General features: G+C 34.3%; 1 protein-coding gene across 1 annotated transcript; it reads right to left on the bottom strand.

Annotated features, from left to right (window-relative positions):
• Nucleotides 1-1,349: 1,349 nt before the first annotated feature.
• Nucleotides 1,350-11,699, bottom strand: UPF3 (Smg-4/UPF3 family protein). The gene is made up of 13 exons (XM_088213834.1): nucleotides 11,290-11,699; nucleotides 9,655-9,761; nucleotides 9,223-9,318; nucleotides 9,016-9,114; nucleotides 8,596-8,675; nucleotides 5,358-5,471; nucleotides 5,043-5,190; nucleotides 4,590-4,663; nucleotides 3,139-3,586; nucleotides 2,821-2,919; nucleotides 2,614-2,738; nucleotides 2,379-2,430; nucleotides 1,350-2,101 (listed from the first exon to the last, which is right to left on the bottom strand). Exons 1-12 carry the CDS (start codon nucleotides 11,427-11,429, stop codon nucleotides 2,392-2,394), a joined length of 1,569 nt encoding a protein of 522 aa, XP_088069960.1. The 5' UTR covers nucleotides 11,430-11,699; the 3' UTR covers nucleotides 1,350-2,101; nucleotides 2,379-2,391.
• Between the last annotated feature and the right edge of the window lie 4,888 nt (nucleotides 11,700-16,587).

Below are 16,587 nucleotides of genomic sequence, written 5' to 3'. Positions count from 1 at the left end.
ATATAAACTCTTTTAAACTCATGAACCCAATGAAACCTTCACCAGCAATCACTGAGCCGAACAGAAATAATAATGGATTATTGTTAATTCTTCACACCCGTATATTGAAGTTGAGTCCTCAAAAACTAGAAGAGAAAATAAAAAAAGGACTTTTGATTTTTGTGAAGAAAATTATTACATAGGTCCTAAATATAAGAACAAGAGGTAATAGATAGTAACTGTGTTGTGCATGAGGGTGAGGGAACAAAAGATAATACGGAAAAATAAGAAATGGAGTAAGTATTTGAAGAAGAAGAAGAATATGAAGAACAACTTGAATTATCCATCTATGCTATCAAGGGAATGATAGGGAAGAGATAGGTACACTTGCTAGTAAACACCGAGAGCAGTACAAATTTATAGAGAGGGAAAGAACTGCATGCAAAATTAGTACCACAAAACCTATGTACACCTAAGTTGTGAGTGGTCATTCTATCTTGTGCAACCAGTGCTGCGAAAATGTAAATTGGAGTGAGGGGAGAATTTCCAAGCAAATCCTTTTATGATACCAATGAGTGGTGCAGAAGCAATCTTGTGAATTTAATGGTTGACCAGTCTAGATGACATCGTATGGAATTTCAAACAGTTGACTATGATGCTTAAAAGGGAAGATAGATTGACCGAAGTTGGCTTGCCAAAATGGGAGCTGTCATCCACAAACTACAGTTACCAGTAGGAGGCCAATGTCATCCTGTTTAACACGTCCATAGCTGAAGCAAGCTCCAGAATACATTGCCTCCACAAAAAAACATCTATTATTATAAAACAATCCAGCACGCCTACCTATTGCTACACTTTATAAGAGATTTTTTAGCGCCACAATCAGCCACTGGTACAATTAATCATTCAATGATCTGATGGTTTTCATCCCATTTGCGAAGATGCACCACCATTCACTAAAAAGTTCTCAGATTTTTCCCTTGCAGACAAGGGAGTTTAAAGAGAAGAAATTTGATATGCAGAAAACATTATATCGATTAGGAAAGAATGATGGAAAAAATTTAGTCTTTAGTTTAGCAATATTCTCTACAGCTAGTAGGACTCTCTATTATAACTACCGGTATGGGAAATTAAAACAAGAATCAAGAATGAATATACCAAAGTGTTCTCTCTCTCAAGTCTCTCTGTGCAATAAACCTTCTTCTCTCCCTCCTTGCATAAAATTCTGTGGATATCAGATTCACATAGATACATATTTAACAAACCTTCAAAAAAAACTCGACAATTTGATAATCCAGTAATCAAAATTTTTAACCGCAAGGCAGAAACTTGAAAAGATGTTCGTGAAAATCACTTGTGAAACGAAAAAAGGGCAGAAAGCAACAATATTATCCCCTGCTCAGAAATGCAGATTCATCATCTGTATACAAGATCATATACCGGCAGTTTGGATAGAACACAAAACACAGCCAAATTTTACTATCCCTTCCAGTCAATCCAATGCGCTATCAGTCAAGAACAAAAAAAAGAAATTGCAGAACATACAGCTGGGCTGCCAAAAGGTTCCCAACTTTCCTCTCTTCAGCACAACACCCATTTTCAGAGCCCTAAAAATAGCAGGGGCTGTTGATATAACCTCACCAGTCACCTATTCTAAACGGCTTGACATATATAAACTGACAGAAAGCAGACAAGCAGAATAGCTCCCTGTCTATATTTACAGTTTCAGCTAAAGGAACAAACCACCTATAGAGCTAGAATATTTCCCCGTCTGCTTGGAACAATGGGCAAGAATTAGGATATCCATAACAACTCAGGCGCACAAAAACCCATCAAGGGCCACCGTGATGAAAACTGCGGTCTTGTGTAAGTTTGTGATGGAATCTCTCTTTTCTTTCTACCTTTCTTACACCATCTCCTGTTTCAAGCCATCCCTGAACCAGATCAAGTATTCTTTGCGCACCAAGTATTAATTACATCAACATATGTATCGTTCAGGTTAATGCAACCTCCCTCCTTTTTCTGCTGAAACATCATTTACCCGGATCACATCTTAAGCAAAATGAGAAAGCATCCAGTAACTAGCATGCGCATGTTCCAAACTTCAAGTGACTGGCATCCACTGGAAGATAATGAGAGGTCAAATACAAAATAACTATTAAAAAAGCTAAGGATGTCGCAGCTAATATACAACTTTATGACAAGAAAAAGAACAGTAATTATGATATTTATAGAAAAATGGTAGTCATAAAGTACCAAAAGATTCCAAAGAACAGAAGATTAGGTATTTGTAAGAAGTGACAAAACCACAAGGCATGATGTACAGTACCAGATAGGAGCCAAGGTTAACTGGTATCATTTTGGAAACTGAAAGCATACATGACAGGATAAAAACTTACCATGTTAAATACACTAAGAACCAGAACTTGACTTCTGTACCCAAACCTGTTTCTGCAGTGAGAACAAGAGCATTTTAATCAGTGCAATAAAAATAGGAAAGTTGATTTGATTTCCAATAAAAATAGACAAGTTGTTTTGATTTCCAATAAAAATAGACAAGTTGTTTTGATTTCCAATAAAAATAGGCAAGTTGATTTGATTGGAACTTGATTTCCAAAGACTAGGCAGATGCACCTCATGTGGACCATAACCAGGAGTGCCTCTTTTGCCATGCCTTCCCTCACTCATGGTGGATGGGCCATCAGAATCCTTTGCATTATATGCAGGTCCACGACGGCCGATATGCTTATGGGAGGAGCCTGCACAAAAGCAAATACCAGTTACACGGGCCAATCTCACACAGAGAGAAGACTACTTAAGAATCCAAAACAAAAACCAAACCGTTATCCAAAGAAGAATGGCTGCTTCGTCCACTTCCAAACATTTTAGTTTCCCCAATCCTTGTATTTGAAATTTCAACCCTGACATCTCCATGATTTCCTGGAAGCCATATGCCAGTACCAACCCATGTATGTTAAAACTGAGTTTTTGTCAAGAAATATATGTTGCATTTGGTTAGTGGGTGCGATAAGATGAACAGCTACTTTCTTTGAATGAAGGCACATACAAAGGTACTGATTTCTGGTTAGATAGCAGTCGTTTAGGTAGATAATTGGGAACAAAAGCATATCCAGCAGAATTGTGGGATTACAATCATACCTTCTGCAGAGTCTAATGACTTCCCAAGTTGAGAAGCAGAAGACAAAGACTCATCACTTGCAAATGATCCATCTGAACGACGAAGAGCCCACACACTACGATCAGGTCTATCTTTATTTCTGGTACGTTTTTCTGCCTTCTCGCCACATAAACCATGCAACTCGTTACCAATAGCTTTACCCTCCACTGACCCATTTGTATCCTTCAAAACCAATTGAGTATGTGCAGGACGAGGAGGCCGTTTGTCCTTCTCAAGATTTGATGTCTGCATTTGGGACTCAGATTGGAGACTGGAAGATTGACCATGACGAGCTTCCTTGTTCAGCAGTATGCTTCTGATTATCTTTCCACTACTTTCACGCCGTGGATTGGACCTGCCAGCTGCTGAACCAAGTATATTTTTAACTGTAGATGTTACACCCTCCCGCTGTAAAATGTTACTACTCACCTGCAAGTTAGTATCATATGCAATTTGTTAATGCGAAAGTTGCAGGGTTGTTGATAAGAAACAAACTCAATCCCAAGACATTCACTTCAACTTGTATATGGCTTTCAATCACATATAACAAACAATCTTGACCAGAATAAAGGTGTGCTTAGAGATGCCAAAGCCACTTCGGTTTCTCCTTTGTGTTACTGCAGCAAGTTGGTAAAAATTTATTGCGTCAATGAAAAGAAAATTTGAAAACTATTTACATTTCTTCTGTAGATTTGTTTCAATCAATTGAGCGCAAGCACGCTGAAACTTAATTAGCATTCAGCAGATGGAGACAATGAACAGGAAAAGTATTTGCAGGTAATTAAATTTCTGATTTTGTCAGCAAGCTTTAATTATTTAGAGGTGATTAATATGATGATTGTATTTTGTAGAACCATAATCTAAAACAAATACATAATATAACATAAATCCAAGACTTGAAGTCGATTCAGGATCAGATAGTGTAAACCAGAAGAACCCATCTTAAAAAAGGTTCAGCCAACATAAGAGTTGTCATCAGCAAGGATGAGAAGACAGGTAGTGCTTCCTTGTAATAAAACAAGCAACAAAAATGATTAAGCTGGAATTTAGATCATCATGACCAAAAAAACTCCAATTTATTCATCCTGCAAGAAATCTTAAGGATCAGGTTACTGCATCCTTTCAGTTGTTACTCCCAAAAACAAATCAGGATTCAAAATTCAGGTCATGTAAACAAAACTGATAGGATTGATGTGTTGGTCGCATCTCTCCCCCCCCTCCCAAAAAAAAAAACACCAAGTTTGGAGGTTGGGGCTGGTTGGAGAGAGTGTACAGGATACTGAAGTCTGAAGCAGATGTTTGATTGCAAAGGTGTATTATATTCTGCGGAGAAAGGAAAGGAGAAACGGGAGAAAAAAGTTGGATCCACTGAATACGTCCAGTGGAGATAAGTCTGACTGATGAACAACTGAAATTAAGAAGGGTTACTTACATGCGAAATATCTTTTTCTTTTCCTTTTAGAAGCAATACCTTCTTCTTCCCACCATCAATAATTCCAGATGGTCCTGAAACAAACATTAGATAGGAGTTTGGGAATCTTATAGATATCCTGATTGAATTATAAATACTTTTGTACATAGGTTAGCACCTCCTTGGTGCTTGTAATTAATGGTACATAAAAAAATTAAAAAAGCAAAAAAAAAAAAAAAAGAGAAGACTAACAAACATTTAAGGAGGGAAAAGAAATGAATAAAGAGCTAACAAACAAGAAAAAAGAAGATCATTGTGCCAGCAAATAAAAAAAAAAACTGACACAAACTTGAGTGCATGCAGAAACACAAAAAGGTTCTTTATGTTAAATTAATATACAGCAAGAAAAGCCAAATGACGATAAGATGTAGCAACATAATTATAAGGCTTTAGAATTCAGGTTCACTGCCATACCACTGTCCTCTTCCAAAGCTTCAGTTCCAGCTGTAGAACCTAAAGTCACTGGCTTAGCAGAAAGCTGCTGATCATCTTGTTTTGAAACAAGAACATAAGCTGACTTGTCCTTGCTACTGGTGTTTTTAACACTGTCTCTCAAAATATACTGCCCCATATACCAAAAGAGAATAATTATTCCTTAAATTTCGAAATTTTCACTAGGTACTCAGTATCAGTAGGATGAAACACAAACTCAACAACCAAAAAGAAAAGCATATGCACATGGGTACTTCCTCCAAAAAAACGTGTAAGATCTAAGATCTAAGATCATACCATTGTAGTGGAAACTCTTCTCTTTTCAGAATTACGTTTTGATGAGGTTGACCCAGGACTTCTACCTGATGATCCAGTAGCTCTTCGACTTGGCTTGCCATTTGATGAAGACCTCTGTAATAAAAAAAATGAACATAAACAGAATCTATTAAAAGAAGTTGCTTCTGACGGATGCCAAGTCGCCACTACATATGGACACTTTCTTTTAAAGTTTGCAAAAGGAAGCATTAATATGTATTGCATGCAATCAACTTAATTCCATAACACAAATAGAAAGTTGCACTTGAAGCATCTTCAATGCATACAAGTGGCCATGAGACTATGTTAGATCCTGTTGCAACAATCTGAAATAGAAATGATAATATTCCTATTCCTTCCCTAATATTATCTTACCCTAAAGAATTGATAATGTTCAACCTGAGATAGGATTTAAAAAACAGGTGTAACCCATCCCATCCAGTTCAACAAATATAGCATACAGAAGACTTCACCAAAAAAAAAAAATAATAACAATAATAATGGAAACAATTTAGGCAAGTGAAAAAGGATGTCAAAAGACAGCAAAAACATTATATTTGCCCCCTTGAAATACCAAATAATGCATATCATTCTAAAGCAAAAAGCAAACTGACGCTAGCATTGGAAAGTCTTCCACCCAGGCCAACCACCAAATTGGACATAGTTTAAGGAAAACAAACAGAATTTTCATTCTTAGGGAGGGAACCCTGAACAAGCTTTCTTATTGTTCACCTTATCTTCCCAGTAACCAGTGTTTTCCCTCTTCCTTCTTGCTGGACTTCTAATATTTATGAAAACTAAACTCCTTACTATGAATCTAAGGGTACTCTTAACTAAGGTCCTCAAATAGTTATCAGTTTCTCAGAGATAGTTTAGCAGTAATGTTTTGAACAAATAAAATAAATCCAACATCTAATTCTAGATTGTACTCCAAAGTAGCTCCTTAAAATGCATAGCAATATGAAAAAGAGTTAAGTAGGCATATGGTCACATTCTTGAGTATTTTTCAAGTAGTAGATGATGCATAATAGGTTGGGTTTAGATTACCTAAATAAATTAGAAATTATAATTCTTTTAAATATAAAATTATTATACTATATAAAAGCCTAATGTTACAGTTGTAATAACTTTAGAACTTTATTCTTATTAGTATTAGTATTTCCAAATTTTTTTTTTTTTAAATATAAACAATGAAGTACATTGCTATAAGCATTAAGAGGGTGTCATCCATGTACAAAAAAATTTACATGTCAATCAAATCATCCACAAGATTCGATAAATCCTTGGTAGAACAAAAAGGATGACCCCATTACAAAAAACCAAGGGTCTAGAACCATCCATTCTTAAGTACATCAAAACCATCGACATCCTCAACCCCATTAAAAGCTCTCCTATTTCTCTCATTCCCCACTAACCAAAAAATGGTAAGAGGAATGATCTTCATCTGCTTTCTACAGCCACTTATGCCCTTCCACACTCAAATTTCTTCCCTCACCGAACCTGCCACAACCCAACTGATCCCAAGCAGACCATAAACCATAACTTATAACTTATGAATAAAGGGGCACCAAAGCAGAAGATGATTACAAGTCTCCTCAACCCTTTTACAAAAATTGCACACATTAACCAGATTCTTTCCCTTTTCTCAATATTTCTTAATCTAATCTTATCTAGGAAAGATTACTACAAATACTTTTTCAATTTCACTTTTGGAGTTCATTCCTATTTTCAATAAAATCTTTTGAGACTTTTCAATTTTTTGCTGTATAATGTAATCAAACTTTTAAATGTGACGCTTAAAACTTCCTATATATGTCTACCAAACCCTAGATGTGATATCTAAATTATTACGCCCAAATCCTAAATAGGCAATGTTTTTATTCTTTAACAGTTGGCATCAAAACTAAAAGTTCCTACGCACAAACATTTCCAAGCCCGTATTGGGAAAAAAAGTCAAAACCCTCTTTGAAAACTCAACTGCCAACTACAACCACCTACAACCAGTGTGCAGTGATTGAAGTAGCTGCCACCATCAGAAGCAAATATTTTGATCAGCACCCCTGAAGCTACGACACAATACTCTAGTAAAAAACACACCATTCGCTGCTGCAGCAACACCCAGTCAGTTTCTCTCTTGATCACGATGTTTCCCATATTTGTATCTCATACCGGTCCCCAATTAGTCAATTGACAGAACCATCACTATCCAGTGCCCGGAAGCCGGGCGCATGAGCCACCTGAGCACCTAACCACAAGGACTCACCTACCCAACTCTTCTGTCACCCAAGTTTGACCAAACCACTTTCCCTTGTCAATTCCCATTTCAACCATAAAGATTTCAATTATTTTGTCCTTTCCTCACTAGACATCAAATTCCAACTCTTAAATAGTTACTAATGCTAAATTGAAATGCTAGGCAAGGTGCATATAAGGCAGACACTAATGCAACATTCAAGATAGTGCAACATGAAATTAATGCAATTTTGGAAGAATAAGTACACTTGCGAGATGCACAAATAGATTCATCCATCCAAAACCTACGCATTGTACAAGCTGCTGCAACTAATAGAAGACATGTTGAAGATAGTGTTGGAGAAGTTACTGAGGTAAACTTGAAGAAATTACCAAGATCCTTGTTAAATTTTCACTGGGAAGCTTGAAGAGAACATCCTTTTTTCCATTATTTGCCACTTCAAAACTCATGAAAGCATTTCCTCTAACCAAGGTGCGGAATGGATTAGGTTTATATTACTTAAATATACTAGAAATTATAATTTTTTGAGTGAAACTATTTAACTATTTAGGAGATTATAACTATAGTTTTAGTAACTTTCGAACTTTATTCTACTAGTGTTAACATTCTTAGATCCCATTTGGGAAATCTTAGTGGTAATCACTATAAATACATTTGTAAATTTCACTTTTAGACTTCGATTCAATTATTCAATAAAATAATTTGATACTTTTCTCAATTCTGTGATTGCGACATCCTTAAATATAGTGCTTAAGACTTCTTAGGTGTGGTAATCAGGTTCCCATCCCCAACGTCTAGCTATGGGAATGAATAAAAGACATATGAATTACATAACACTTTTTTACCAAGTGTAGCGCTAATGTTCACAGGAAAAAGTTGAAGATGAAGCATGCCAGAAGACTCCTGAATTATCCACCTTTTAGTGGCTCAATAATTTTTTTTCACAAACTAGTTAGAAAATAATACCCGAGATCCATCCTTTGCAGCTCTTTTCTGTCGAACAAAATCCATCAAAGGTGTGACAATAGGAGTCTCTTTTGATGCACCTGCAAATGCAAGATGGGGAAACACCAACAAAGAAAATCATTGGATCACATCCTTATTCTTGGAGAAATGACACTGCTAAACCCTCATAGCATAATGGAACCAACCTCCCCCCTCCCCTTTTTAATTTAATATGACAAGGAAATAACATAACATCCTCAAGGTAAAATCTTAGGTCCACAGGCTCTCCTTGATTAGAGAGACTGTAACCAGTAATCCAAATAATAGTTTATAACAATGTACATGTAATCCAACGGATAGAAGGTTCAAAATCATTTCACCCCCGTTTTACTATGATTATTTCAGTATGCACTACATGTCTATAAGAGCTTCATGACAAACCTGCCCTCTCAGCTTCCCTTCTCTCCAGCTGTATTTCAGCACTAGGAAGATTCTCCACTGGCTTCGCAATAAATTCAAGGAACTCCAAATACTCAGGATCTAGATGTTCATAAAGAAACAATTGTATTATAACAAGAAAGAGTAACAGATAGATTTACGCATAAAATCCGTATACTTGAATTTTACTACATAAAAAAGATGGACTACCTTTGAATATGGTCCCTTCACGGCCATCTTTCTTTGACCATTGCTTTGGGACACGTTGTGAAGGAGCATATTCAACAATGGGTCTAAACTGCGTGCCTGAAAAAAAAGTAATAGCCTTCAACTAAAGTCCATGACTAACATAGCATTCTGAAAGGTCCCTCGTTCAACTAAGATAAGCTACTGATCAATGGGTGAAAGTTTAAATGGGTAATCAAAGTGCCCATATAGAAATAAACCAAAGTAAAAAGGTTCGAACAATCATAACCAATATATGGGAAACAAGAATACCAGCAGCTTATAGCTGGTTAAGAGGATGAGCTCAAAGACCTAATCAAGTAAAACTACATGCTGATATAAGACCTGCTAAATTATTTTTCAAAACAAAAATTATTATGTTAATTAATTTAAACATAATATAGACTCAACAATTACCCTTCTCATTAACAAAAACGTGCCCATTAAAGAACTCAGCAAACTCCAAAACATCATCTGGCCTCTTGAAGTCAATGTAGGCTCTAGAATATGATTGCTGCCTCTGACTGCAAAGAACATTTTGAGAAAAATTAGAGTAAATCCCTTCCCCAATGTTATTTTAAGTATATATGACATACCTTAACCTTAGAATTATATTCTTGCAAACCAAACAAACAAGCACGTAAAGATAACATCACTTCTCCAGATGATTGTTATATCCAGCAAAGAAACACTTCAGAAATACAAAAAAACTTCGGGAAGAAAAAAACACAATAAGATCTTTGATCAGCTGCATAATGAGACAACATAAATGATGCATTTGGCATTAGTTTAACATCATTGAAGAAAACAAAATCTAAATTCATCGAAGTGATTCTCAGATAAATACTGATAGCATATGATCTATAATGTAATTTCTATAATGTAAAACCTACGTGACGGATTGACTTCAAAACAAAGAATATTTCATGTTGGAGAACATAAACAATATTCCTTCTCTTCCATCTGTATGAAGAAATAGAAAAGAATCAACATCCTAGATTCTCGTTTGCAGCTTCCCAACCAGAAAATTTAGTAACCTAAGTTAAAGACAGCAAGTCATACACATACATAGATATATGTGCTTGTATTAATACTGATTCCATCAAGAACTGAGGATTAAAAAGGCAGAACTATTAATTAGACAACAGAAAAGCATCAAAATTGATAATCACCAATCACACTGATTAAATTGTTGACAAATATAAAATCCACCGCTCCAACATTTAACCTCAGGTAACATATAGTAAACAGAATGGCATTTATTAGCACTCCTCTTGCCCATTAATTCACTAACGTTCAATCATTCATCAATCCCAAGGTATAGCCATTCATTCCCTGCAATAGGTGAACTCAGATTTCAAATATAATCTTACGCAACTAGTTAGCCCCTCAACTAATAACTTCAGACTTGTATTTCTTGTCCCACAGCACGTGCATATGTCTGTGTGTGTTACGAACATAATCCTCATTGATTATGAGGCTGATGCTCCTCCCTCCATTTTCCCTTAGGACATTTACAACATTCTATTTAATTTTTTTCAATTCCTAAACCCATAAGGCCCCCCATATGTTATAACTTTAAAATGCATTATATCTCTAAAAAAGCCTGCAGTACACATGCATGTTTAACAGGCAACTCGGCTTATTTCCTCTGTTGTCTCTAGTGCAAAACCCGTAAAAACATTCACACACCTAATTCCTTCCATAAAATTACCTATTCACACACCTAATTCCTTCAATAAATTACCTACTCACACACCTAATTCCTTAACATTAGAGCTCGCATAATAAGCCAAAAGGATATATATATATAGTTCATCCACCTCCCTCGACCCAATGAAACCTATGAAACGCTACAAATCTTTTCGTCGTACGTATTATATGGACGCGCGCACATAAATTCATTACATAGTAAACTGAACAAACCTACACAACCATCAACAGGCTGTCAACAAAAGGAAATAAAATGCTACGTAGAACGTGAAACCAAGTTCCTAACTATGCAAACATCGCAAAATATTTGACCAAAACCCAAAAAGAAAGAACCCTAACCTGCCCTTCCCAGGACGGAAGGAAACCCAATTGTACCTCCCAGAAAACGCGACGTCGATTTGCTCCATAAGCGTCGCCTGCGAAATTGCCGGCGGCAAGTGCCGCAGTACCACCTTGGTCCGATCCAACGGACCCTTCATTGCCCCTCGAAAAGGAAAAACCCTACTATAATTCTCCCACCTAAAATTTCTGATAGCGCTCACAAATTGATTCAAGAGACGAAAATCTTTACGAGATTACATCTTCTTGGAGTGACGTTTGCATCGATCAAGGTGGATTTTGGTGCCCTAATTTTCAATTCCTCCGAAATTAACACGCATGTAAAACTTGAGAGAGAGACGGGGAGAGCGAGAGAGAGAGAGAGAGAGAGAGAAAGAGAGAGGAAGAAAGGGAGTGATGTAAAGAGAGAATTGAGTGTAAAGCATATATACGATTGTCTTCTGTGTGAATTTAAAGAGTCCCCGTTTTTTCTCTCTTTTAATGGGTTTTCTTTACGAGTATATTTTGTGTTGTATGTACCACGCGCACGTAGGTAGATTCGTGTGTGTATCCTGTATACTATTGTAAAATCAACTATAAAATAAAAGGTGAAAATATTAAATTGTTCCATGAATTATTTTAAAATATTTAAATTAATCATTGTATTATTTTTTTAATTTTATTCTTATATTTTTAAAAAATTTATAATTTAATCTTTGATCGTTAATGTACGCTAATACAGTTAATGAAAATGTTACGTAAATTCATATATCACATTTTGATTGAGTCATTATTTATGTTAGATATCACATATATGATGACTTAACATGTGATATTGTAAATTTTAAAATCTAAAAACTTATGAATTGGTCTAGTTTAATAAAAAGAAAAAATTAATTTAAACTAATTTTTTTAATCCTAACGTGCCTCGTTCTCACATTAGCACTATATATTCTGTCGCCACCAATTTTATTAGACAATGTGCATTAGAGTAAGAGTAGTATTAAAGAGTCAAATGTGGTTATATAAAAAGATGCAAAAGCTAAAATAAATATTGAAGATAATAGGATACTTATACGAAGATGGAACGGATGTCTATCGACTCTATTAAAGTTTTTTTTTAAATGAGTTTTTGAAAAACAATATGAAAAAGTTAAAATAAAGACTGAAGGTAAGAGGATATTCATATGAAGATGGGAAGGATGTTGGTGGACTTCGCTAAGGTCTCTTTTGAAATGGATTTTTGAAAAATAAGAGGTTAATGTTCTCAAAAACAATCAAGATATTGAGGAGAACAGAGAAAGCTTAGGGAGAGAGGGACGAAGAGTTTTTTTTTTTTTTTCCCTTATGATGAGATAAAAATGGAGTTTATATGGTTCTTTTGGAAATTGAATATAGAAAGAGAAACAAAGAGTTTTAAGGGTGAGTGTTATTTCTTTTGGAACTTTCTTTTTTCGGATTTATAAGAAAAACGAATGAAATAACTTCACTTTTGAAAATAAATTAATTAACCATATTAGAGAGGAAAGGTTTGCCAGTGAGCAGCAAGCATAGCATATTTGCTCACTAATCATTAAATAAATTAATTAAGTTCCATATTGTTACTTCAATTCTGGCTGCAATTTCATTCTTAAATACTAGCTTAAGATAATGTTAGTATAAATTAAGTGTTTATCATTCTATCGAAGCTAATACATATATTTCAATAAATAATAATCTTGATCTCGAAATATTATATTATTACAATTTACTCATTCTCTTTAATCTTACCATTTAGTTTAACAATGTCTCATATGTTTTAAGTGTGTGAGCCTACACTTGATTATCACATGAGCTAAAAATTAAGTGATAATAGATAATGATAAAAGTCAAACTATCAATGATGAATTATAATATTTTTGTATGAATCTAGTAATTAGAATATGTTTAAGATGAGCGTTAACATTGTTACCATAAATAAAAATGATTTAAATACAACATGTGTAAACTAATTAAATAGATGTATATAGAGCGAATTGTTGAAGATCGTCATAAATATAGATGATTATCAAAATATAAAATGTTAAATTAAAAATATTAATTTTGATAAATGACATAAATTTATTTTATACTAAATATGGCAATTGAATTTTTGAATAAGCAAGATACCATGACTCAAGAAAGTGGAACACTTTGTAAAAGACCATAAATACATCAATAAGAAGAAAAACAACTAAAGATCAAGTAAGATTTTATTTTTAAGTTATTGATATTTTATATAAATTAGTTAACTCATTGCACGAAACTTAAAATTTTCAATCATAAAAATCACTTTGAAATTTTTTATTTTTTTGGAAATATTTTTTTATTATATTTCAACGAGGTAATTTGGCTAAAAATAATTTCTCATTATTTTATTTCTATTTTTAAATGTATATCTAATTTAAACTTTGACATTAAAGGAATTTTAAAGTGAATTAGATTCTTTTTAAAAAAATTTAATGAGTATATCAATAAATATAATTCGATAAAACACATCCCTAAGTACGCATAAAAAAATGTCTTAATTGATTTATATGTTATAAGATTAATTCAATGAATTACTTTTGACAGTATATATAGATAACATTTTAACGTTAAATGTGCCAAAAAATATAATTCTACAAATCACATCACAAATTACTCGCATTTTTAAAATAATTTATTATTTTTTCATTTTTAACATCAGATATATCATATGATGCATTTTGTCAAATTATGTTATCATGTAAGTTTTAGACTATAATACTTTTTCAAAATGGATATATTGGGGGATGTGATCTATAGTTTCACATCACACGAAATCTTACACTTTTTTAAATAACATGTCCGCTATTTTTTAGATATAATTTCTAAAATATGTCTAACTACTATATGACTTTTACCAATATGAATGTCTCATTCTGATATCTTTTACATAATTTTAAGAGGATCAATTTCATAAAATCAAGTAAAAATCTTCCTCAATTCTCTTGAGCCTCATTAGATCCTTAAGTGTACTTTTCATTTATAAATCAACTCTTTGAGAGAGTAAAGCTAATATCTCTACTTTTTACATTTCTAAATATTATAAGAAATATTTGAAAAAAAAGTTTTATAGGATTTTTATGATGAGGATACATAAAGCAAATAGCTATAATGTAAGAGGTTAGAGAAAATAGTAATTTCATTTCAAGCCCTCAGTGTATTTTTTAGTTGTAAATCAACTCTTCAAGAGACTAAAGATAAGACATCTTCTTTATGCATTTTTAATATTGTACGAAAGATTTGAAAAAAAAATATTGTATGATTCTTGTATTGAGAATAGACAGAGCAACTAATTTATACAAAAGGTTAAAGAAAATAGTATAATATTAAGTGGTTAGTTTAAGAAAGAAGAAGTAAACAAAGTAGTGGGTGGAACCTCTACAACTTATGCTCTCTCATTCTCTCTTAAAGCTCATATTTGATACATTGCTCAATATTTTGATTTTTATTCTAGCTCTTATAATTCATATATTTAGAAATTTGCCTATAAAGTAAAATCTTTGACTATTCTTCATGAATATCATTAGTACAAAATAAGATTTGCAGTATTATTTATATACTTCACACATATCATTAGTAAAAATATTTATACAAACAAATATTTTTATTTATATCAAATATTATGTACAAACATTTTTGGCTAATTGCTTAAAAGCTTGAAATTGTAAAAAATATAGTTCACTATTCTTGGGATGTCTTAATGTAACGGCCCCGGAAATTTAAATGAAATATATATATATTAAAAATATCAAATACGGAAGCGTGATAAAAATTTGTGACTAACATCCCTTACACAATAACCAAAACGTACTCAAAATATGAAATTTCAAACTAACTAAGAGAAAAACTCGAAAATAAAAACTATAAATATAACTACGGAGTCTTTAGGCGTCCCCTTCGCCGTCTTCCTGCGGAACGGGCTCGGGAACAATGTCTTCCTGATCTGAAATGGTTAAATAAGGAATGAGCTACACCAGCCAAGTAAAGACATCACACTATCTCACCACCACGGAGGTAAAGGTGGGTAGAAAACACAAAAGACCAATGGAGCATAATTTATAACAAATTCTTTTATCAATAATAAAATCTTTTACTGTCTACTTACCTCGGTGAAGTTCATAAAACAACATACGAAAGCAATAACATAATCATCATCATGAAATCATATGAACTGTATAACATAATACTTACCACGCCTTTGCATTTTAATAATTACACAACATATTTTCCTCATTTACTAGCCTACTAGTATCCATGGGGATCCATAGGGGTCCCACTACCCGTGAACCCTTAACATTTGTAATCAGATTCCAGGGCCGTCCTCATACCCCGTCCGGTATGAGCGCCAAAACACATAAGGTCTCCATACCCCGTCTGGTATGAGAGACCAAAATCCCAGTAGGGTTCCCTACGGGCCCGGTCCGTCCACCATCTCCCAAGATATCTAGTCAGGCTGACCACATTATACAATTATCAATTTACATAACCTTTTATTCCCTTTTTCCTCAGTCAACATCATCAAATCACACACAAACCAGCAAACCAGTAATTTATGTCAAACAAGACAACACACAACATCGGGTTCTCAATCATTCAACCCATAATTAATAAAACAGTGATATATGCACACGAAACTATGAAATGAGAACATCAGACATCATATTGCATTTAAAACTGTAAAATAGAACAAACAACAACTGACCGACAAATACACCAGACTCGAGCTCTATTAGCGACCTTAAACAATTTCACACATCTATTGATTCATAAAATACCGTTTTATCATTTATTGAACTTTAATATCGTGATAGGAAATAGGGTGATGGGTCCTTACTTGTTTCGGGGTCTGAATACGGCTCTACAGTGCGTCTACAGACTGTCCCTAATTTTCCCTAAATTTTTCCCAATGAACTGAAACGCACTACTGGTACCTGCACGTATCCCAAAAAATCCCAAATTAGACCCAGGGCCCCTTTCGGCTAATATCGCAATTCCGGAACGGCGGCGATTCGCCTCGGGTTGGCCGTTTTCAGCCGAATTCGGTCACGCTTGCATCGGTCCCTGTGATAGAACAACCCTAGGGCCCTCGGTGGGCCAAAAAATTACGAAAAACTGAAACTTACCGGCGGCAGTGCTCTCGGGTGCGACGGCTCCTCCAGCGTGAGTCGCGTTTTGATGTTTAGCTCCGATCAACCTGTAGATAAAAGAACGGTGATCACAGTGGTATAAAATTTGAATCGAACGGAGGCCGGGAAGGGCATCATCGGAGGCAAA

Source organism: Carica papaya, chromosome 2, assembly GCF_054855325.1.
Source record: "Carica papaya isolate Zhongbai chromosome 2, ASM5485532v1, whole genome shotgun sequence".
Classification (NCBI taxonomy): Eukaryota; Viridiplantae; Streptophyta; class Magnoliopsida; order Brassicales; family Caricaceae; genus Carica; species Carica papaya.
This window is presented reverse-complemented; position numbering and strand designations above follow the sequence as displayed.

Coding starts and splice junctions, on each gene's coding strand:
- UPF3 (XM_088213834.1), bottom strand. CDS start 11,429: ATGAAGGGTCCGTTGGATCGGACCAAGGTGGTACTGCGGCACTTGCCG. Junction 3,587..4,589: donor AAGAAAAAGATATTTCGCAT/GTAAGTAACCCT, acceptor ACTAACTTGCAG/GTGAGTAGTAACATTTTACA. Junction 2,739..2,820: donor CCATTCTTCTTTGGATAACG/GTTTGGTTTTTG, acceptor GCTTTTGTGCAG/GCTCCTCCCATAAGCATATC.